The sequence below is a fragment of the Artibeus jamaicensis genome, unplaced genomic scaffold (assembly GCF_021234435.1).
Source record: "Artibeus jamaicensis isolate MK-2021 breed Jamaican fruit bat unplaced genomic scaffold, CSHL_Jam_final scaffold_1964, whole genome shotgun sequence".
Taxonomy (NCBI): Eukaryota; Metazoa; Chordata; class Mammalia; order Chiroptera; family Phyllostomidae; genus Artibeus; species Artibeus jamaicensis.
The window spans coordinates 37,205,428-37,230,121 of record NW_026522030.1 but is presented as its reverse complement, the minus strand read 5'-3'; the positions used below and the strand labels follow the sequence as shown (position 1 = coordinate 37,230,121).

The window sequence follows — 24,694 nt, the reverse complement described above, 5'->3', positions numbered from 1 at the left end:
TGCACTGGTTCTGAACTGGAAATGAGCACGTATCAGGTGAAGTACTGACTCGCTGCTCGGGAGGTGCCCTGGTTTACACAACACATCTTACAGCACACGTGCAAACCAGGGTGCCCCAGAGCTCCCTGTCTTAGATACCAGATAAAACTGTCAGAAACCGATGTTTCTGAAGAAAAAAAAAATGTAAACATTTCCCCACAATCACTGCTGACTCCCCTACTTGAGGTTTGTTTTCTCCTGTGAAAACTCAGCTCATTTTTTCTGACCACATAAAGGCCAAAATGAAGTTTTCAGGTAAATGGCATGTCATGGATGTAGTGGTTTAGGCCATTGTAGACACCTGGATACGAGATACCTAGTGGTGAGGCTTCTGATGGAAAAGATACAGTGACAGGTTTTCATTTGTATGTTTGCCATGTGCCTTCGTTTTCCAAAAGGGATGACTTTGTAGCCTCCTCTGAAATCATCGTGGTATTTTCCCTTGGCACCCACTGCTTTTAGGGGTATATTTTTCTTTTCACAGTTCGGCTCCCTTTTCGTTTTACATAAATCTTGCACCTGTTAGTGGGAGTTTTGTAGGAACGTGGGAAGGAGACCAACAAACCTTTCTCCGGCCCAAAATAGGTATTTCCAGAGCTAGCTACTGTTATGCACCCATTCAATTAAAACCCAACAGAGTCAAAGCCCCCTCTCCCTTCGTGGCATTATGGTACAATAAGGTGATATTAACTAAAAGCATAGGAGAATCTGGGAAGTTAATAGAGTCAAAATTCTGTTTGTTCTTTTTAAATTAAACAAAAACTACCCTCCTCCTCCTTCAGCGTCTGCTGCATATATTCTGCCCTCACATCTGCTGACTTCTTAGGGACACGTGTGTACTGTAAAATAAGCAGATTATAACGTGGTTCCAAAAAGAATATCTGCTTCTATCCTTAAAGCATGAACTTAACTTATTCATCCTCTGCATTACAAATTAAAGTGCAGCTTATGTTCAAAAAGTACAATTCATACAAAGCAAGGTTTAAAAGTTCTGTACTTAGTGTAACCTTTTTCCCAAGGTTTGTCTTGATTAGTATAAACTCCGACTGCTTACCCATGGACTATAAGTAACTCTGTTTGTTTTCAAGTCTTTAGATGACAGGTCATGCTGGAGGAGATGTGCTCTTGCTTGCATAAAGACAGCTGTGCTATGGCGTTACTTGTTTTTTAATCTCCAAAGTTAACGTGATTCAAGAGAGTGGTTTTGCTAAAGAAACTGAAGCACACTCGTCATTACAATAAAAGGAACGAAAACAATTCGGAGAGACGGCAAGCAGAACGGGCCCAGAATCACCGTGCGATGCCATAGTCAACTCACCCAGTCAGACTATGTACACCAGTGTTTAATCTTTCAACTGCTACCCCAGTCTTGGCCTCATTATCCCTTTCCCCCCACCCATCATGTCCCGCCCACCCCCGAAAAATAAAGGAGAAAGAAAAAAAAAAAAGCATTTGTCTTCTCTCTGGAAGTCAGAGACAGAGCAGAGTTGCCTCTGCAAAGGGACCAAGTGTGGACTTTGATCTTGGGCTACAATGTGCTTTTTAAAAAAACAATGCAGGGAGAGGAAAATTAGAATATCGACCAAAGAACAGGACTCCCTGTGCTGGCAGGCCTCTTCTGGGGCTTAGTCTGCACACGTCTGTCTGTTTGCTGGGAGTAGTTTCGTCTTTCCGGGTCCGTCCCTCCCTGGCCTCCGCGGGCAGCACCTCACAAAGGGTTGGCCAGCGCCTTTTTGGATCGCTTGATCATACTGGGGTGGAACTCGGTGTGACGCCGGGCGTGCTTTGTGAGGTGGTCACTCCTCATGAAGCGCTTTTCACAGAGCGGACAGCGGAACTGCTTCTCCCCAGTGTGGGTCCGGTAGTGGCGGGTCAGCTCATCCGAGCGCGAGAACTTTTTAAGGCAGTCTGGCCACGTGCAGGGAAAGGGCCGTTCACCTAAGAGAAGGAAATCAAGGCAGGACACAGTGTAAAGAACACGCAACAGAATTCCTGAAGGCTGGTCGCGGTCAACCGGCCCTCGGACTCAAAGGATAAGCCCTTTGTATGTCAGTGTCCAGGCGCTGGATTAATTATGCGCCACACCGACCGCGCCCCGCCCCCTGCCTTTGTGCCACGTGGAAGCCCTAACCCCCAGTTCTGGGAATGTGGCTGCCTATGGAGATACGGTCTTCGAGGAGATGGTGACTGTTACATGAGGTCATGAGGCTGGGCCCTAATCCACGACTGGTGGCCTGGTAAGAAGAGATTAGGACACAAACAGAGAGAGGAAAGGCCACGTAAAGAGGCTGGGAGAAGGCGGCCATCTCCCGGCCAAGGAGAGAAGCCTCTGAAGGAATCATCACTGTCAAACATCTTAATCTTGAACTTCCAGCTTCCAAATCTGTGAGAAATACATTTCTGTACTCTAAGCCACTCAGACTGTGGTCCTTTGTTCTGGCAGCCCTAGAAAACTAACACCGTGAAGAAATTGCTGAGAATCATCTTCTCTAAGCGAATGAGCTTGCTATTTCGTACCCAGTGGATCCCCCAAGAGCCTTGGAAATTATTTGTTCTGGTTTTATTCTACACGGTTGCTGGTTTCATGAGTTCTCCCAGAGGAGTGAAAAAACTCAGGCCTTTGCTGAATTTCCTGGTGACGAAGAGGTGGAGAAGACCTGGAATGTGGTCCAACTAACCTCCCACCCGCAACAGGCAAGTCCCCTCGAGCCCCGAGTGCTGCAGACACCTGTCTGAGCAAGCCTGGTGCCTGGGAGCCCCGTACCCGGAGAGAAAGCCTACTTGTTGCTCAGCACCTGTTTCATACACTCACTGACGCGTTCGTTATCTGCCTTCCTGGGAAGCCTGTGTCTTAAGTCATACTGCCTTCACTCTAAAGACAAGTCTGTTCCCTCTGCCACATACTAATCCTTTAAATATCTGAAGATAGCTGACCTGTGTTCCTCTAATTCTTCCTTGTCTTTCTTCCATTTTTCTCATAACAGAAGGACCAACATTTCTAACTTAATAACCTAAGTGCAGGCACAGAGTTAAAAGCATTATCTCATTGAAATCTCACAAGACACCCCAGGGAGGTGGCCCATTTTACAGATGAGGAAACAGAGGCGTTAACACTTGACAGTCGTTCCACATCCTTCCCTGTTCCAGTTACTTTCCTCAAATTCACAGTGTCTGTGTCCCATTTAAATTGCAGCTAAGTCCTGCCTCCCAGACGTGATCAGGCCAGCACTGGGGGCCTCCTGACCCCCAGAACGGCAGGGGAGGGACTATGTCCATTTTTGAGTGACACATACAAGCAGAAAGGAAGAATGAGCTGTTTGAGGCGAGAGTCTGGCTGGCACCTCTGGGGAGTGCCTGCTGCCCCCCCAGCTCCAACCTGCTCTTCACACCTCTCCATGCACAGCCCAAAGTGGCTGCTCCACAGACCCAGGTCACATGAACTGCTGGCTTCTACAGAACTCTCCAGACACTCCTTTGGAAGCTGTGAGGCCTGAATATTTTCTCACCTGTCCCCACCTTCCTGGAACTCAGAGAAAGACTCCAAAGGCTAAGAGCTGTCTAATGTGGTGCATCTGAATCATCCAGAAGTTACTCTTTCTTTTTCCCGGCTCCTCCAAATCTGTGCCAGAGATGCGAAAATAATGGTAACAATAAAAAAACAAAGCCTCTATCATCTGCATGACAACCTATGAAAACCAAGGTTTAATCTGCTGTTCTCCACGCAGAGCAACGGTGACCACAACCTCTTCAACCTACTTGTTCTCGTGGGAAACCCAAAGTGGGCAAATCGAATCTGCATATGGTAGTCCCCCCTCATCCACAGGGACATGTACCTGAAGCCACAGAGTGCCAAACCCTAGACACAATGGTTTTTTCCCTATACATACACATTATGGCTTCTTTCCAGCATATCTGAATTGCCAGCATCACCATTCTTGTCCTTCGGGGCCATTATTAAGTAAAATAAGGGTTATTTGAAAGGCCTCAGTGATACTGCGACAGCCTTTGATAACTGAGACAGTCACAAGTGAGGAGCAGGCGTGGGGCGCGCACAGCGTGCACGCACTGCTCAAAGGGATGACGCACAGCCGAGGCGGAATGGTGCCATCGGCAGAACGGTCAACGCACTACCCAGAATGGCACACAATTTACAATGTATGAACTCTTTCTTTCTGCAATTTCCCGCTTAATGTTGCCAGACTGCTGTTGGCTGTGGGTAACTAAAACGGCAGAGAGCAAAACTGCGAAAGGGGGAAGACTATTGGCGAGTTCGCTCTACGGGGGCCTGGGTATAAATTCTCACTGTGCTATGTGCTGAAGAGCCACAGTGGCGAGAAGCCACAGCAGACCCATAAATGTGAGCCTGGCCTGAGGTGGTCGAGTGCTGGGGTTAATAACATACGGACATGCTCACTGCCTCTAGCAGGGACAAAAAGGGGGGAAAAAAAAAGCTTCAGACTGAACTCTCTGAAAAACCCAATGACACAGAGTGGAAAAACTACTTTGCCGCTTTAATTGTATCACACAGCTTTTTAACACAGTTCAGCAGAATTCTGAGCAAAAGCCGAAAAACAGGTTTGTCGCAACCCAACAAGGTTGAGCTTCCTGGGGCCAAGACAATGTCACATCTGACTTTTGTGCTACTTGTGCTTCCAAGCATTTAGCAAATGCTTTCTCTCTGTGTATGTGTGTGTGTTGAACCTGCTCATCCTCCAGGTTGGTCACATGACCAAAGCCTGCTCAGAAGTTCCCGGATCACTGGGCAAGACTTCTGGGCTATTCCAGAATTGGACTGCAGCAAAGTCCTCTCTAACCCCGATGATGTGTCTACAGGAGAAATGTTCTTTTGAACAGGCTACGTTTTTTTTAAAAAATGTAAATAAATGGTCAGAATTCATAGAGTGGTAATTTGTGAAAACGAAAACAAAAGAAACCAACACCCCCCCCCCTCTGTCCTTACTGCTTTCTGATTTGGAGGTGAGGAAAGCGATGGAAAGAAAAAGCAGTGTTTTCTCAGTGCTTGTTAAGCCAAAAAGTCATCGGATGTGGCTTTTTTGGAGCGGTGGTAACGTGGCTTAGCTTACTCATTGGCACATGTTTCTTTCAAGTGAGTCATGAGAGGAGGTTAATTTATTTGAATGGATCTGTCTCCACTGTGGGAAAAAAGGGGGTCATAAGACCACTGCGCCGTGGGCAAGGATCAGAAAGGAAATAAGCCACTCCCTCTGTAGTAGGAAGATGGTTCTATGGACATGACAGTGACTGGAACGTAGTCATGAAGCCTGAATCAGCTGTAGGCACAGGAGAACTATCAGGTATGAATGCTCATAACTTATATATAGTTCAAATGTAATCAGGGTCTATTCCCATTGAATTCACTTTTAATTGAGCTAGCTTATGGCTACAGTCTCTTCACTGCCCCACAGAGCTGTCCTCATGTGACTGTTCTCACTGACGCAGCGTCCTCATCCCTGAGCGTTCCAGAGAAGACAGGGCCACCCACAGAGCCCAGCACAAACCAGAGTCTGTGGCGGTCTTTGTTCAACTCATGTAACTTGTATAATTCAAGTTTACAGTTTCCAAGTGTTTTTTTAAATGCTTGGAAGTGAGCTGCTCTTGTAAAAGCTCCAGGATCATTTTGATTCTTCTCGGATCCTTTGGAAAATCATGAGCAGCTTTTGAACAATGCACTTCATCAAGGGTTGGCAAACTACAGCCCACAGCCAAATGTGATCTGCCGCCTGTTTGTGTCAAGTCCATGAGCTAAGAATGGTTTAAACACCATTCTTAGATTTGCTTTTTACCAAATGGTTGGGAAAAATATCAAGACAAGAAGAATACTGTGTGACGGGAGAAAGCTAGACGAGGCCCAGATGTTCACGTCCACACACAGAGCCGTCCTGGGACCGAGCCACGCTCGTTCGCTCACGCGTTGTCCACACCACGGCAGGGCTGGGTAGTGGCGACAGAGATCGAGTGGCCCACGTCTAGGATATTTACCGTCTAGTCCTTTATAGGAAGTGTCTGACCCTCGATCTCAATCTGAAGATCTGAACCTCTACCTGGTGTAAATCCAAGTGTCTTCAGAGGCCAGACACGTAACAGAAATGGGTGAAATGCCAGGTGTATAAGATCATGGGGAGTGCTTTTCCCTCTGAAAGGCCTTCAAATTCAGCACTTTGTAAACACTGAGCCAGCCAGGCCGTGTCTCTGACGCTGGGTTATTCTTGGGATTTACCATCTGCCCTTTACCATCACCCACTTCTTTGACCCATTGGAGAGTTTGAGTACGACCTACTACGCATGCTAGTTAATGATAGACATATGTTAAGGTTATCACCTAGAAAATAACACGTTTTCACCTAAGAAAGTGTGGAATGGGGAAATCCTATGTAGAGGAGGAAGAGAACTGCAGGCTGAACGGGGCCAGAGATGACGTGCAGGAGAGGAAGGAGCTGCAGAGAGGCCCCGACCGGCCCTGCGCCCTGCGGCCGGTGGGAGGTCAAGTCAGGTCGTTCCCTTCAGCTCAGCGCTAAGGCCCCCAAAAGAATCCTTGTTCATACGGAACAAAGCTGTGGCAAATCAGCTATCAACTAAAGAATATTTAAACTTGTCTTTAGTATTAATGAGAGAGTTGCCATCCTCCTGGGGGCGGAAAAAGGAACAGACATGTACTAGTGCTTTATTTCTGGCCTTCACAGGAAAACACACCCAGAGGCAGTGACACAATAAACTCTGCTTTACTGGAGCAGAGCTGTGAACAGCACAAGTTTCTCTGCGTTTCCATTATTTATATAACACTCCACTCCCCTTCCAGCAACAAGCTAAGCACCTCTCACCGACAGACTCAGCTCGGAGTATAAAATAAACTCGATCAAAAGTGCCCCCGAACACTGCACCAAATGTGCAAGTGACTCTCTTTGCAGAGACAGGTCAGGCCTCCACGAGTCTCCAGGGCCTCCAGTGGGTTCAAGAGACGTGGAGTGGGGCCTGCTGGCTGTGCACTTGCCTATTTGGCACAAATGACGGCTAATGGCTTTAAAGGAGCCTGCCCTCCACCTGGTGATTAGTACAGCTATGCCAAGTGAAGCTCATTCCTCTTAGTAAAGTCTTGAAATGACTATATACAGGCAAAAAGGACAAGTACAGAGATTGCTAATTGGATGGATACTCCCAACCCTGGGTTCAGAGAGGCAGCCACAAGGTCCTGGCCGGGGGTTAGGGAGGACTGTGCTCTCAGTGCTGCCCCTTCCCACCTGGTTCTTCTTACCCTTCCTTTCACAGCTCCATGGAAGGTGTCTGAAATGGGCTCACCTTAATTGAAGGTTAAAAATACAAACTGTAGGCCTGGACAGGTAGCTCAGATGGTTAAAGCGTTATCCTGATGGCCAAGGTTGCGGGTTCGATCCCCAGTCAGGGCACATTACAAGCATTGACCAATGAATGCACAATATGTGAAACAACAAATTGATATTTCTCTCTAAAAATCAATAAATAAAAAAGTTTAAAAATACAAACTCTGGAGCCTTCACTGCTTCTAGCAAAAGTAACACAATCTAGTAAAACAAATCTTAGGGAACTAAACCTCCTTTTCAGAACAGAACTCTAAGAATGCCAATTAAGAATGATAGTTTCTCACAGATGTACCAAATCAAGGCTGCCTCCTGAGGAAAAGTACTGTTTTTTGATTGCAAAAAAAAAAAAGCAAGTGGGATTCCAGATATAAAAGGATAATTTGATATTAGAAAATCACACTGGTATTATTCCCCATTTTCACAGGCCAGTACACCCATTCCCCCCACCCCCTCCACGTCTTACCTTGACAAACGCAAAACAGTATTGAGGGAATTTAACATCCATCCCTAATAACAACTTTTATGAAAATAGAGAAATACAGATCTGAAATCTTCCCCCTGCAAGGTCAACAGCAAAGTAAAGACTGCGTTCCCACTGGAGCCGAGCTCCAGGCTTGACGCACACCCGCCCCCACCGTCACTGCTATTTAGGATCGCTGGGGATGCAGCTGGAGGGAGTGAGATGGAAACTGTCTGCAGTTGATACAACTTTCTATTGGGAGAGTCTAAGGTAAGTAACTGAAAAACTAATATAAATTAAAAACGCATTCATAGGTATAAGAATACAAAAGAAGAATGGTGTTCTTCTATGCTCACCACAGCCTTACAACATCAAGACCTGCGTGAAGAAAATGATACGACCCTCCTATCAAAGAAAATGGATACATGGAACAGTTCCCCATGCTCTTGGAAGGTAAGACTCAATGGTCAGAATGTGGCAATTCTGCACAAATTTGTGTGTGCAATTAACACACCCATATAGAAATTCTTTTTGTTGAACTTGACAAAATTATTTCTAAAGTTCATTTGCAAAAATAAGTATGCTCAACTTGCCAGAGAACTTTAGCATTAGCACAATAATAAGTGAACAATTGCACTACCAGTTATTAAAATGCATGATTAAAGCTGCAATAATTAAGATGGTGGGATACCAGCACAGGAAGAGACAAATCAGTGGAGCAGACTCGAGTCTCAAAATAAACGCAAGACTCCACAGGGATGGGGTACTGCAAATCAGTGGATAAAAGGAGGATGAATTTGATAAATGGCATACACATCTGGTTTAAAAAAATTCAACCTGGATCCCTACCCTATACCTTTTACTCCAGTAACTTCCCAATGGGCTATGTAAGTAAATGTAAAAAACTATGAACATAAAAGTAAATATGGGTGAGCAGTTTTAGAGTCCTGGAACGGGGAGAAACCTTCTAAACATGAGAGCAAAGGCAGAATCCTACTTGAAGAATAGTTTTGAAATATATAAAAATGTATTTCAAATAAATTTAAGAACCAAAAAAGTGAACCAATTAAGGAAATTGTAATGTATGACCAAAGGTTAAAATCTATAAAGGACACCTGCAAATCAAAACCAATAGCCCAATTTAATAAAATTGATCAAGGATGCAGGTAAGCTGTACAATAAGAAATACTAGTGGCTAATAAGTAAATGTATAAAAATATATCCAACTTCACAAGTAATCAAAACATACTAATTAAGAGCCCGATGAAATACTTATCGGGCTGGAGACAACAGGCCACAGGGGCGGGGGGTAGGTGTGAGGAAGTGGGCCCTCTCCTGCGCAAACGGGGCTCAACTGATCCAGGGCCACCTGGCAAGATTTTCATCTAGGAATTACTTTTGGTAATAATTAGACAGGAACACAAAATATACAGGGATACCAACATTGCTTATAAAAGATAACACTTGAGCCCTGGCTGGGGTAGCTCAGTGGATTGAGTGTGGCCTGCAAACCAGAGGATCGCGGTTCAATCCCCAGTCAGGGCACATGCCTGGGTTGCAGGCCAGTTCCCGGCAGGAGATGCACGAGAGGCAACCATACATTGATATTTCTCTCCCTCTCTCCTTCCCTTCCCCTCTAAAGATAAACAAATACAATATTTTTTAAAAAGATAACACTTGATAACAATTTAAATGTGTAACAATAAAGAGCTGGTTTAATAGAAGTGTAAGGACACAGTGGAATAATATATACCTGTTTAAAAGGTACTAGACTGTTACACAATGAAATCCAAAGATGTTAGCAGTATACACTACGTGAAAAGAGCAGTGTGTGATCTGCTGTGTGTGTGTGTGTGTGTGTGGACATGTACAGAGAGGAAAAAAAATCCTGGAAGAAAGTATACAAATGTGAACACTAGTTATCTAGACATGAGGGGTTAAACAGTAACTTCTGTACTTCTTTCTGTAATTTCCCCTGTATTTTCTAATTTGTTAAAAACGGTTAAGAACAAATCTCTTTTATAATGAGGAAAAAGTCAGGAAAAAAAAGTCTTACAGGAAACAAGAGCACATCTGAGTTTAAATTTTTCCATGAATGGATTATATAATTACAGGGACCAGAGGGGGGAGGATTTACTTCCTACTGAGAAATTACTGAAGTGTCCCAGACCAAAGAAAGGAGAGAAATCATCCTGTTTCTTTCTCAATAAATTGTTAGAAAGTGAGGAACTTTCAGAACAAACTACATCTGTTTCCTCACTCCTCCTCCTCCTCCTCCCCCTCCTAATGTTCCTATAAGTGAAGGAAAAACGGCCCCCCAAGGACAGACAGGAAGCTCCCTTCAGCTGCGCAGTCACAGACAGTGCGGCTGCTGCAGGGCTGCCCCGCCAAGGAGTGTCCTCCTTGGGAACTGACGAGAACATTCTAAGAGGGCTGAGGGTGTGCACACTTGGGAAGCCAAGACCAACACAGCGCTCCTCACGGACGAGGCTGGGGGGGGGGGGGTCTATCCACATGCACCTGCCCCGCCCCCGGGCCTTCGGTGCCCCTTGTCCCCAATCATCCGTCCCCAGTGCCTACGGCAGAGTGACGTGGACTTGCAAGCACAAAAGGTGTCTTTGCTTTATTTTTTCATTCCATTACCCTCAAGTGCCCATGCGCCTGTGCAGTCGATAGAGGAGGTGTGTAGGCCACCCGAGGACAGACAACTCCACGCTTCCCTACAGAAATCATTCCAATTCATATTGGACTCAAAAATGGAGAAATCGAAATCCTCCTGTGTGCCCCAAATATTGCTACCTACACAGGCAGATGTTCTGGAAAAGTGAAAACCCTTGACAGGCTTTGGAAGAGTAACTCTGCCTGAATGGCATCCACCCTACTGCCATCTGCTCGTGGCCCCTCTCTGAATCCCTCCTGTGCTTTGACTCCTTTTCTACTTTGTGTGTCAATACAAAGTCACTACAGAGTCCGGATGGGTGACTGCACTCCAGGGCCCGTGTTTACCTGTGGGAGGCCGCCGGCCCCATACTGAGTATGGGGAAGTGGGCGTGTGTCTGTAACGCCTGTCACCCGGCACTTCCTCACCGCAGCACGAGGAGGCAAGCCTGTCCCCCACCTCCCGTGAGGCAGCTCCTGTGTTTCATCCTCAGAAAAGATGGCAGACAATAGATCTTCACTGTTTGGGCTCTCAATCCTGCTAGAGACATGTTTCAGTTATGTGGCCTCTGTCCCAGCAACTCTGAATCAGCCGAGGTGAAGTGACCTCTCCACAACCACACGACCAGGACCGGGCCTGGATCAGCTGCTCCCCAAACCCACGTTCTTCCTGCCATCCCAGACTACGATGCTCTTCCCAGGTATTTGTGGGAAAGAGAAATAAGAAGGAAGCCTACTAGGCACTAAACAATGAACGGGATATAGATGTTTGATGGCAAAACTATCCTGAAGATATAGCTTCTTTGAATCTTTGCCTTTTGGATGATTTTTATGACCATCAAACTCAAATCTGTCCTGTTTCAAATAAAACTGACTCAGAGGGCAGGTGATAGTCACAAGGACACCCTTAGATTGGAAACAGTTTTCAAATTCTTCCTCCAGTTTTGAGCACAAAGCAAGATTAGCTGTGAAAGAAGAGCAAAGGCGCCCCCTACCTAGGTGTAGGGCAAGCCTTTTACCGCATGTTTTTCTACTTCTCTTGCCTCCTGTTGCATTGCTTTGGGGAGGGCAGAGACAGTTTATATGGTTTATAATAAACAAGTTGTTGTGATTTAAATTCCACAATAGAGTTTTAAAAATGTAAGGCAGGCTCTAAAGTCTTTAAACTTAAACTCTCTTGATTTGCCAGAGTTTCCTACCAAGAACAGCTGTAGAGAAAGAGAGCAATTAGAGGGGCTGTGTGCGAAGAACAGACGCAGAGGTCTCTAAGAACTGCCTGGCACTCTCTCCTCTCCTTTCAGAAAGAGGCTTGGGCAGTCCCAGGAGCAGCCACTGTCACCTGGCCCAAAGCATGCCCAGCACAAGCCCCTCTAGGAAGTCCTCACAACGGCTTAGGTTAGCGGAGTTGGGTAGCCCCGCCGAGAGCAGGGTCTCAGCGCATGCCTTGCAACTTTGCATCCTTCCACATGCAGGATGGGGAATGGGACTGCGTGTTCCTGAGCCCAAGACTAAGCACTTGGGAAAAGGCCACAGAAGAACTGAGTCACGGGGTGCAAGGTTCTGACACCTGGAGCTGCTTGGGCAGAGGAGGCCGGCACACCAGGACCCAGACCCGAGTGGTGCACGGCGGCCCAGGGGAGACTGCCTGGTCAAAGGACGGCATGTCACGTGGACAACCCTCCCAGGATGCCGAAATCAGAGGCGAGCCCCCTGCCTCACAAATAACAGATCACTTCCAAGAAAAACAAAGGTAAAGGAAGAGGCGAAAAACTGATTCTGTGAACTTTTACCCAAAGGAGGCTACAATTTAACAAAGAATTGACCCAGTGATCTTGAACTGCCAAGGTGAAGTCCTTGCATTACCAGCAGAAATGGACGGGAGTAACGGGGCTTAACGACTGTCTAGTTACGAACAGTTACACTTTGCTGACCCAGGTTTGTGGCAGGGAGGTTCTTACCCATTCGTGTAGCTACTGCACAAGGGCTGCTGAGACTTTTGGCTTCGTTAGTGAAAACAAGGATAACCTCCCCTTTTGTTCACCTTTTTAATATTATTTGTAACACCCACAGCTTCCAGTCTGGGACAACAGCTATCCAGAAGGCTGAAGCCTTTGGTTCAAAAAAAGACAATGGGCAAAAGAGGGAAACACTGGAGAGGAGACTGGTGTCTGGTTAGTAAGTGCCACCTCCACCTGCCAGCCAGGCTGCGGCACCCAGAGCCACTAGTGATGCTGCTACTCCAGTACGTGCTTCCTGCTGTTTCTCTCTGGGCTCGACCTCTGGACCTGCTGGCACCACAGCAGGGCCGTGATGACCACGGGTCCTCTTCACGCACGCCGCAGAGGCTACTGTCAAATAGTTTTCAAGCCTTAATGGAGTGAGCCACTAATTAGTACTGCCTGGCATATGCCACTGAAGACCACAAAGAAGGGTAGGTCTGGGCGTCCAACCTGCATCTAACAGCCCCCGCCCGACATCCCTAGCCCTCCTCGGGCAGGCATTCCTGAGCAAGTGTTTCAAAATTTCTGGGCGAGCAGGACATTAAGAAGAAATGACTCAGTGTGGAAGGGCACAGCCCACGTTCCTTTCATGCACGGAACCCGCCCCAGTAGGTGAATGCTCACCAGACAAACACGTGTGGCCGCAATCTGCACCACGAGAGAGGGAGAGCCAGCTGTCTGGTTGTCACGCCACTTATTTTCCTTAAAACGCAACAGTACAAAACTATTGTAGAATTATGGCAGCACAGGGATGTAAATCATTTTGATGTGTTTTTGTAAATTATTTTGACGATCTAATTTTTGCCTCATGATTTATCACAGGGTTTTTCTTGGGCATTACCCCCACTACATAGCCTTCGGAACCCCAGTGGGCTTCAGCCACTGAACAGCTCACTTCTGTAAAGATGAGGCCTCTCCTGTTAGCACACAGGGAGACAACCACTCTGGGCGTTAAAATGGACGGACGCCTGGAATTAAGTGAATGGTGCTACTGACCACATGGCTGCAGTTACACTTGTACCCTGTGAGGTTTTCGGTACTGGTTTCTAGAACACCCACTGAGGCAGGTCTACAGGAGTGGACCTGAGTGCAAGAGATACATGTTGAAATTATCTGTGCTCACACAGACCACTTAGCATGTGGCTGGTGACCTATCTTCAGGTTGAACTCCAGAGATAATTCAGAGCCCTTTGTCTTCAAAGGGAAGAAAAATATAGAGAAAAAATGTCATACTGATGTGTCTCTATTTTGTCAAAATCTGCTGTTTGGAACATCCTGTTTATCAGCCTAAATGGGCGGATGGTGTGAATGCCTGTTGGCATCCATTGCCTCTTTCAGGTAATAAGTAAATAACACACCTTAAATTTCCTTTTAGAAACCACCCCTTCCTCACTCCGACTCTCCATATAAATTCCAGAGGTGACCCCACAACCCCAGAGGTTGCGTGTAACCCATCCAAGCCATGGTGACTGAGGGCAGCGAGACTATCTCTCCCAGGGCTGGCTGGACGGGAGCCTGGCACTGCCGTGGGCTGCCTGACTGCTGTTCAGGGACAGCCCTCCCATGAATAAAGCCAAAGCATAACACAGCAAAGTAGACCCGGAGAGCAAGGTAGACCCTGAGTACCTGGATCTAGAGGTACCTGTAACTACAGCCCCCCCAGATGCGTTGGTTATTTTTCATTCAGGTAGTCCAAGACTGGATTCTGCTGCTTGCAACCCGGAGTCCTAACTAGTACAGTTATGTACCCAAAACTAGGGTCTTTTTTATTTGGAAGGAAGCTGGTTCTGGATAACTATTGGAAAAGTTGATCTGAGTCCAAGACTTCTACAGATATTCCTAAGCTTCATAAAAATCAGCCACAAGGCAGAGTCAGAATAAAAGAGTAGAGAGCTAAAGATTAGTAGCTTCAGGGCCAAACCCAAGAGAGCTGTGCAAAACGATGGGTCTCCTCCCAACTGCTCCGACTGGCAGAAACCCACAAGTCCAGCTCGACAACCACACGTGCCCAACTCCAAGCACCTAGAAACACACTAGGCAAATTCTGGAGTGACCCTAGATGAAGTTATGTAACTCCAAGCCCAATTTCTCCTAAAAAATGAGAGAAAGAGACCCTTTTAATCTTCATAGGACTTCTGTAAGTTTAAATGTGACAACATATGTCAACCACGTGGCTTGGAACTTGACATGTAATAAATGGTGGATGTTACAGTTATTAGTTCTATTATTGTTGATGTCAATATGATTACTACTATTAATGATTTACCCTACTACCTAGTTTTTACTACTATTTGCAATACTTGCAGCACCTGATGTCAACATCTCACACAGCTCTTTGCATGTAACAGTCACTCACTAAATAATATTTAAATGAATGAGCTGCTGGATTAATCTGGAATTGTACACAAAAATTCTAGGAACAAGGACTTTCTGGGCAACACGCGTTAATTATTTTAAATTATAGTACTCAGTATATGGGGATAATGTTCTAAATGTTTTAATTAACTCTTCCAAATTAAACCTCATAACAAATCCATGAGTATGAAATGACTGAACTCCATTTTACAGATGGGAAGACTGAGGCTCAGAAAGTTCTTATAATTAGAGTGGTAGAGACAGGATTCAAATGCGAGGTCTGAGGGGTCAGAAGGCCCTGCTCAGACCGCTCTCCCTCCTGCAGGTAAAGGCCTCTCCCAGAGAAGCCTCGCATTCGGGTCCTTCCAGGGCGCTGGTCTCTTCCTCACAGGCTTTACTCTTCATCTCTGACGGCCTCCCTTATCAAAGCTGGCTCCTTGGAAGGCAGAGAGGGTGAATCCTGTCTTCCCCTCTCTCTCACGAAGATGATCTATAAGATTTCTTCCAGGTCTGAAATGTCCGTAATGCTCAGGAGGCAGACTTTCTGTACTTTGGTCTGTCCCACTGGTCCCCACTTCAGTCCCAGTCCAGTCCTGTAGGAGGCACTCCCTTTCCAGAACAAGAGGGACTTGCCTTGGAAAAATCACTCCAAGTTTGTTTAATACAAATACCTGCATTTCAAATCCTTGTCATTTATCTTGTGTGGCTTAAGCTCCTATCTCTTTATTTTAATCTAGTTGAACAATGTCCTTACTTTTTTAAAAGGCTCAATCAAGGATGAATTCCATTTTCCTGTTCCAATTTGTGATTGTTCTCAATTTCATTAAAAAGAAAAAAAAATTCAGCCCTGGCTGATACGGCTCAGTGGACTGACCACTGGCCTTTGAACCAAAGGGTTGCTGCTTCGATTCCCAGTTAGGGCACATTCCTGGGTTGCGGGGCAGGTCCCAGGTTCAGATATGTGAGAGGCAACCACACACTGGTTTTTCTCTCCCTCTCTTTCTCCCTCCCTCCCCGTCTCTCTAAAATAAATAAGTAAGCTCTTGAAAAAAAAGTCAAAGGCCTAGTGGCCCTGGGTTTAGACAGTGAACTTACTGGTTCTTGCAGCTCTGGAACTTTTAGAGTTCAGATCCACATGATCAATTTTCACCTCAGGATTCCAAAAGCTAACATACGTCATGATAAACTGAGATTAAAATGGAAGCCTGCGGGTACACCATCATAAACATGAGCTTTAAACACAAATGGAAATAAATGCCTTGGAATATCTCACGCATTAAAAAAATAGAGGCCTCTCACTCCTTTAGTGGGAAGGCATTCTCTATGAATAATAATGTTAGTCCTATTGTTTGCTGAGGGGACTGCTGGAGGCCCGGCTAAGACAAATGTTTACTCTTGGCCTTAACGCACCAAGAAGGTATTAAAGTTTCAGGACGGCCCCAGGAAGGGAGGAGTAGGAGCTCTCACAGGCACTGGGCCTCCGGCTGTTTCACGGACTATGTGATACATAATAAAAGGGCAGCAGTCCAGGGCTGACTCCACTTCTGCCCTTCTACTCAGTTAATTTGGTTAGTTTGAAGCAGATCTTTAAATCAAGGTTAAATTAAAGGAAAAAAGTCGACCACCAATTGCAATTCGCAGGAGACCATGGGAGGAAAACCTTCGAATCAAAGAGCTGCAAAGAATTCACAACGAAGGGCCATCTCGCCACATGGGCCAAGCTGGGGCCTTTAGCACTTCATCTTCTTAACGGCCCTCCAGAGCGCCTTCACGTGCTGCTGGGAAACGTGAGGCCCCGGGAGAGTCTGGGCTGCGCTCAAAGTCACGTGCTTGGCAAGGCAGGGAGCCAGGTTTTCAACTCTGGTCGTGCACTTCCAAACCATCCCCCGCCCTCAAAATGCTTACACGGAACAATCCCCGTCTATCTGAAATTGTGGACACACGCTTTTTTAGAGACAAAATGATGGCTGTGGTGACCTCTCAAGGTCACGTTCAACCTCCAAATTCTACTCTTTTGATACCAACAACTGCGGCCACCAAGTGCTCTGAGTTAGGCCCAGGGCTGTGACTAACTTCCCAACAAAACGCGGGGTGGAGCAGAGAGGCAGAATTGCTCAAAGACCACTGCAGAGAATCCCATTTCTTTGCCTTTTAAACTGTCTGTGGGGTTTTTTTCTTCTTCCTCTTGCCCCTCCTTTTTGCGTGTGTTGCATAGAAACAGAAAGTGCCTTTGTACCAATTACTAGGCACTAATTTACACTCTTCAGTGGGAGCTGGGACTGCTGGAGAAACATTAGGAAAAGGTGGGAGGGTCGGATGCGGGGGAGGAATTGAGCAGGAAGAGGCCTGGAATGCTGCAAGCTTTTTCTCCAAGCCTGAGAACAGACAAGGGTGGGGTGGGGGGGAACGTCGGAAAATTTGGAAGTCAAGAGTAGGGAAAATGACAATGCTGAGGTCTTTTTAAAAAAAAAATCAAGAATGCTAATTATCATCAGGCATTCAGAAATCAAATCGGTGGGCCAGAAAGCCGACTCTAACCAGGGCATGTCAAGTTGTTTCAGGGGCTACTGAATATAAGTACGGGGAATACATCCACCCACTCTTCTCCATGAACTTGCTAAGGAATACCACTGTCAGCCACTTTTCCAATGTCATATGATGTTTCTCCCTGGGCTGAGAATTTCCCACGGATGTTGCAGAATGATAAATTCAAGGGATAAACGTCAACAACTGAGACAGGAACAGGAACGTAAATCTGACCCTTGTGTTTAGAGACCAAGAATTCATTTGCCTCTGGTTACCTCTTTGCCTCTGAAAGTAGGCAAAGAGGGGTGTTACCATCAACACATCAAAAAATATCTACTCTGGTACCTCCCTCCCCACCCTGGGCCCCATTTGCACCCCTCCTCTCTCTCTTCTCACCATTCACTGAAGATTTGAAAGGAAAACCAAGGGAAACGATGTTTTGACTCTATAATTCCACTCCACTTGTATTTTCTGCTGTGAAACAGCAGTCCCGCCAGCAGCTGGAGCTTTTCTAGGACAAGCCCACTTTGCCTTTGCTAGGACCGCTAGCTGGAAGATGATGGACAAGGGAAAAGTGAGGGAGAAGAGCCACTGGTCCTTCCCACCACTGGGACTAGGCACAAAGAGCTGTTGGGGTCCCCATCGGCCCTTCGCCCCGGGTTAGATTCCAGCAGTGGCTGGGCCGTCTTTCCTTGGAGTCAAGAGAACTGTAACCTCTCGTGGGACACCCGAATTAATCCCCACAGGACGTCCTTGCAATTCTCAGAACCTATCATCCCGCACAGCACGAGGCCCTGTGCAGTCCTTTGCTGTCTTCTCAAATGGAGATTATTTTTCCTCACGGACCCACGAGCCTGTGTCTACAGTCTCACTGGGGGAGGGGAGCAATATTGCCCCAAAGAGGGCAAAAATCAGGTCTTGGCTATTACAATGGTTTGTGGCCTTCTATATTGTTGCCTCTAAATATATTTGTGGTACTAAAATGTCATGGGGGGGGGAGACAGTTATGAAAAAAAAATGTCTAAACTCTCCCAAGGAGTGACAAAATTAAAGGAAAAAAAGGTAGAAAAACTATGTAAGCAAGCCCCGCCCAGGCTTAGTTGTAAATCTGTCTTGGATGAAGTATGTCAGGTTACAAAATCCATTTCACATCACTTTAGGAAGTCCTCTGTAAAGAGAGAGGAGTGGGCAGAGAGAAAGTCTACTCGTGACGAGAGAAGGTGGTAAAGACTGGGCAGGGGCTAGTTCATGGGCTGCCTGTAGCCCACTTCAGAGCTAAGGCTCCTGGCCCAAAGCTGTGGCCAAAGTAAGACCTTGACCTGTCCCTGAACCCCAGCCTCCCAAGCAGTGAGGTGTATCCTTCTCACACCTTTAGTAGCTCTGTATTCTCCGGAACCAAATCATTGACTCTAAAGCTTTTTCTAGTAATCAAGAGAAAAGAATATAAGAAGCATAGAGCAAGCCTAACATCTATATAAGCAAAATTTTAAAACTTTAGTCTCGGGGAAGAAACGTCCCACCTGAGTTAGAATGGGACATATTCCTAGAGAGACCACAAAGTCTCTTTCCCCTATTGGAAGATAACTTTCAGGGTTGGGGCTACCCAGGTCCCTTCAGCCAGATAGTCTTGGCGGCGAAATGTTCAAACAGCACAAGGAGAAATGGAGTAGCTACTCTTGGGGTGTTTGGGTTGTTTGCGCTCTTATCTCTCCTTGTTTTACATAAACTTCCAATTCTGTCCTATTCTTTTTAATTGTTAAAAAAAAATTTTTCCCCCTATAGAACTAGAGTGCAATGCTTGGGATTTAAGGCTTTCTAATGTTCAGAATCCTGTAACCAGTTATCACCTTCAACCCATCGTCACCATCTGAGGACAGGTAACTTAAGTCCCTCCAAAGAAGAGTAAAATTGCACCTGGCATGGAAATAAGGCCTAAGGTTTCTATCACCAGGGTGTCAACCTAGTGTGACTCCACATCAGGCAGTTCTGATGATTTTTGTCTGGAATATGGATATAGTTGTTTCCTTCCTCCAAAGACACCCCTCACCCCCAACATACCTATACTGTATGTACAGGGTGACCACACGTCGAGAAATTTGGAATAAACTTTTTAAGTGTTTGTGGAAGGGCTGAGGGGGCTCAGGTACAAGAGGGGGTCAAGGGAGTCCATGGGTCTGAGTGGGTGTGGACGCTGAGAGGTGGAGGAGCCTGTGGGTGTGGGGACTATAAAGGACTCTGGAGTGTGTGTGTGCGTATGTGCAGGCAGGGGCAGGGGCGGTGCCATGGGTTCGGGTCTGTGGTGTTGGGCCAGGATAAACTTCAAGTTGGTTGCATTTCAGATAATATGTGCAATATGCTTTCAGGCAAAGTACTCCAACGTATCTAACTGTTAACATGAAACATAAATCCACTCTAAAGTGTCCAAAATGTCTGGAAACAGAAAACAGTGTATTTGCTGTACTTTTTTCAGATTAACCATGAATCGATCCACTGCTTAAACTTTAGAGTACACCACCTGAAAAGACATCTGATCTAGAGGCTGAAAAAAACAAATTGAGCATGGTATTAGAAAATATAAACTAACATACAACTTAAAAATAACTTGATCCTATGTTTCTTAACTTTGAAGGCCTCTTATCACACAAACTGTAAGATCCAGCATTTTTTGAGAGTCTACTGTGTATGGAATCCTATTGTTTCATAACTATTCTTATATTTGCACAAGAACCTTTGAGTTCAGTGACACCACACCGTTTTCTGGATTAAAAAAGTGAGGCTCAAATAAAACAAGAGGCTGCAAACTTAAATGCCCACAGAGACAATAAAATGATTAAAATAAGGGGCGCTGCCCCATATAAAGAAATACCAGTTCAAGCTCATTGTTGCTATAAGCAGGAATTCAGGCCCAGTATCGCTAGGTCGTTCGATTTTTCCAGAGAAGCCAGAAGTCTGGATTTGTGCCAAAATCCTCCAATTTCTAGATATTGGTAACTAATTAAATTTTTAAACTGTGTGTTGGCCAAGCCAAACAGATGCACAAAGCAAATTCAGCAGCAGGCCTTGTGAACTCTGAATTCAGATAACTTGGTTAAGGTCTCACAACTGGGAAACAGCAGGACAAATCAGAACCCAGCTCAGCCCACCTCAAAAACATCTTTCTCTTAGGGTACTATCGATATAGCTGAACTGAATTAAATGGAATTTTGTTTAAATGACTCAACTTCTAAAGCCACTGGTTCTATAGAAGTGGCAGCTATAGGAGGCTCTAGAGGAGGTAAGCAAGTGGCCTGAGGGATTCTGTTGGGCCACCCTGAGCAGGGGGCGTGGCTAGAATTCTAGCTCTTAAAATCTTCACAGAATGCAGGCATTCTAACTGCTATCTCCTGTCCACCTTCTGGATTTAATACAAACAAAAGGAAAATCAGGAAGCTTCTTACCCCACCCCAAAGACAGTCTAACTGGAAGCTATACCTGAAACTTTCAAATACACCGAACCTCCTCTAAGTCTCTTATTCAGAGTAGCCTTTATATACCCTTTTCAGAAAGATAGGAGTACCCTTCTGACGATATTTACAGAGGCTAAGAGGTTTGGTTCAACCATGTCCCAGCATTATACAGCACTAAAACATAAATAAAACACCTGCAATCACTGTATCTCTAGTTTCCAAAGATTGACTATGGTATTTAAAACAGAAATAACATTTCACTTCATTTTCTACTCTTGTCTGTGTAAAAGGTTCTCCTGAAACAGCTGAGCTGACTTGCCTTATGGAGAATTAAAGAGCACCACGCATGCATGCACACATAAGCAGCCATTTCTATAAATGCCTGAGAAAAATCACTCAGCTGCATGGTTCAGAATGTTGGGAATCGCTTTTCTGCGTCCGGTGGACTCAGGTAGCTCACACTAAAACACAGCAGGCCTCCCCAGCTGGGCAGCTCCCCGAAGGAGAAAGTGCCTTTGCTCAAGGTGGCAGTGGGTGTCAACCGAACAACCGAACTCCGGGAACATGGCTGACGCAGCCAGGCCCGCCCAGCAGCTGTTGGTAACACCCTTGGTTTAATACACCCCTATTTCACCCCTGGCAAGCCACACTAAAGGTCACATCCCCCAATTCAGACGCGTTTCTTTTAACAACCTTAGAGATACAAAATGTGCTGTTTTATAGCAACCTGGGTGACAACCCCAAACAGAACCTGATTTTGCATTAACCACAGAGGAAACTGTTTTATTCCTGTGCCAGCAACCTCTACAAGAAGCACCTTCCAAAGGAAGTAAAATATGAGATGCAGTTTTGTGGCCTTTTAAAAAGCAAAACAAAAGAAAATCAACCAATCATCATTTGAAAACCACAGGCCCAGGGCTCCATCTTAAAAGTGCCAAAAACTACACAAAATGACAATACTTTTCCAAGTAACTCCAACAGCAACCTTTTAAACATGGTGTCAAGAGGACAGAGGGGAAAGGAGCTGCAAGGGGAAGAGCAAGCCCTGTGCTTCCTTGTCGGAACAGCTGTCGTATAGAAACCTGACTAAAGATGGTGAGGCAGCAAGGCCAAGTGTCAACACTTCCCAACTTTTTCTGAGTATGTTAAACAGAACCAACAGAATTAGCTGACCGTGGTACGGTAAGTCTCCAAAGCCCATTTTATCCTGCAAATGTCTTTCTAGCCACATTCATCTGGCCATCACTGCCTTTTCCTCTTTTGGGGAGAGACCATTCCTTGGGGCCTCCAGAACATTTCAACAGTCGTTACCCTACCTTGACCTCCAGCAAGGACCAAACCTCCTCCTCCCTAACTGCTCTATTCAGGGTGGAGGGTGAACCTGAGTCACGTGGAAAAAAAAATTAACTGAAATCTCACATTAAAGTGGCTAACTAGTCATGAAGTTTACCCACCAACCATCACTGGATCAAACTCCTCTGCTGCCCGAAGCAGTGTTATTTTAAACCTCTCTGGGGACTCTTGGCCAAATTTAAAACTACCTTGGCAAGCCCTGAAAAGTAGCAAAGCATACAGCTAAATGAGTCCTTAGTCATCCTTAAAAGGTTCCATGTAAAGTGTGCCGCATCTACCCAGGTTCTGGCCACGTCTCTGCAATCCCACACAAGAATCAAATAAAAGGTACGTCACTTAACTCCCCCACCCCAACCGCAGCCACCCTCTGCCCAGGTCCGGTAGCCCCGTAGTCTAGCCCCGTAGTCGCTGAGTGCGGGAGTCCTGGGGGGCGGGGCGGGACAGGGGAGGAGCAGTGCCACTCCCCACGAAGCCACGCACCAGGTCTAGTACTGAGCACTCACTCGGTCCGCCAGTTTAATGCTCTCCGCGGCTTCCAGAGGCTGGGGACGATTAAGGAGAGTGAGCTTTCAGTCTCTACACGGTTCAAATATTTAAATAGTTAAACAGCATCTTATCCAAAATGTTGGCACCCTTTAGGCCAAGTGTGGTGTCCTTAACGCCCAGGAACGCTGCCAAGCCAAAGGTTAACTAACCCCAGAGGTCGGTGGGAGAGGGAGACGACGCTAACCTGTATGCACTCTGTAATGGGCTTTGAGATGGGAGGATTTTCCATAGACTTTCCCACAGCCACTGTAGGGGCACTTGTGCCTCTTTTCGGAGGCGTGTTTCCCCTTCGCAGCCACTCCAGGGTGGAGGAGGGAGAGCGGGCTGGGCGCGCTGCCAGGATCTTGTCTCTCCTCCGGGCTGTGGGAAGGACTCGACCCAGATTCGGTGGTCACGTCGCTGTCGGATCCCATATCCTCATCCGGACTCTCCAGACTGTCGCTGCACACCGAGGGGGTCTGGATGGGTCGGTACTTGTTCAGGTCCAACAAGCTCTTGGCAATGGTGACCAGTGTACAGTAATCCTTCCAGGTGTCCCCCGGGTCACCGTGCTCCTTGGTCATCTCGCGCTCAGGTAATCGCAGCCGCTCGGCGTCCGGAGCTCCCCCATGTTCCGGAACCGCGGCGCGGTTCGAAATGGAAACCAGACACTGGGCAGCCACGAAGTCCATGTAGGCGGCCGCGGACATGGTGCGGGCGACAGCAGCCCCGGCAGCGCGGTCAAACTTGGCGGTAGCGGCAGAGGTTCGGCTTACCCTGCCTGGCCACGGACGCCGAACGAACGCCGCGCGACGGCCAAGGGGGCGGGGGCGCGGGGCGCTTCCGACTCTCTGGAGCGCCAAGGCGACCTCAGCCCCTCATCTTTACGTAACCCGCAGCGCCTCCGCACGCAGCCGCCACGGTGCTGAACTGCCGCCTCTCGTTGCTGCGGTGTCCTGCGCCCGGAGCAATCCCCCCGACGGGCGCGCCCACCGCTCCCAGCCGGCTTCCTTGGAAAGACGCCACACGTGGCGGTCGCAAGTTTATTCGACTGAATACGCCCCCGAGGCGCTGGAAGAGGAAACTGCAAGAGAGGTACACGCCCTCCGCCGCCTGTCCGTGGAGCTAAAGACCCAGGACGCTCACCCCACCACCCCGACGCAGGTGGCAAGGGTGGGACCAAGAACCAGGTCTAAGAGACACTTTTCCCCCAGTCCACTGACGGTTTCTGAGCCCCTGCTCTTGCCCCTCCGCACCGTTCCGGCATTCTCTTGCTCAGTAACAATTTCGCAGAATCCCATCACGTCACAATTCAAACCCCCTGCAATTGGCCAGTGGGGAGGGTGATTCAACTCTGTTTACTTTCTCCCCCTGCCAGTCAGAACGGCCTTTCGGTGGAGAGGTGCGTCTAGAGCTGAGGCGTGCGACCAATCCGACCGTTCTGTTTCAATGCCTCGTGCTACCCCTACAGCCAGGAACGCTGACATTTAAAAGGGTAACAGCCCGGAGGCTGGAAAGGAGCAGCCGCTCCTCTTTTGGAGTGCCTCCAGCTCCGGTAGCCAGTCCAAGCTTCCTGGCTGGCGTTCCAGCTTGCGGAGCTATGTGACACACCTTCCCTAGTCGGTCGCGCTCATTCTTTTAATAAAAGAGAACTTCTGGTTAGGTTTTCTAGCTCGCAAACAGTTAAGTGACTTCCTGCAAACGCTACAGTCCCAGCAACCAGCCTTCCAATCAAAAGTAAGTTGGTTGATGTCACTGACATAGGCTCAGCCAATCAGAAGGGCATTCCGAAAGCAAGCGCTCGACACTTGTAAATGCTTAGAGCTGTAGTGAAACTGGACACATTCTTGTGTTTTTTGTGTTGTTGGTAGTAAATTTGAGAAATGTACGGGGAGGGCAGGGCAGGGGTGATGATAAATGCAGTGTGAGTCTATAATTAAGTTTTTTAATTGAATGTCAGGCCAAGTTGCCCAAAGA

At 46.8% G+C, this 24,694-nt stretch overlaps 1 protein-coding gene across 1 annotated transcript; it reads right to left on the bottom strand.

Annotated features, from left to right (window-relative positions):
* On the bottom strand, positions 1-23,427 carry KLF9 (KLF transcription factor 9). The gene is made up of 2 exons (XM_037155023.2): positions 22,923-23,427; positions 1-1,977 (listed from the first exon to the last, which is right to left on the bottom strand). Exons 1-2 carry the CDS (start codon positions 23,425-23,427, stop codon positions 1,748-1,750), a joined length of 735 nt encoding a protein of 244 aa, XP_037010918.2. The 3' UTR covers positions 1-1,747.
* Positions 23,428-24,694: the final 1,267 nt, after the last annotated feature.

What these genes read in the sequence shown, in the direction of transcription:
- KLF9 (XM_037155023.2), bottom strand. Translation starts at nt 23,427, where the DNA reads ATGTCCGCGGCCGCCTACATGGACTTCGTGGCTGCCCAGTGTCTGGTT. An exon ending in CCATTACAGAGTGCATACAG is followed by an intron (nt 1,978 to 22,922) that starts GTTAGCGTCGTC and finishes TCCTTCTCTTAG; the next exon opens with GTGAACGGCCCTTTCCCTGC.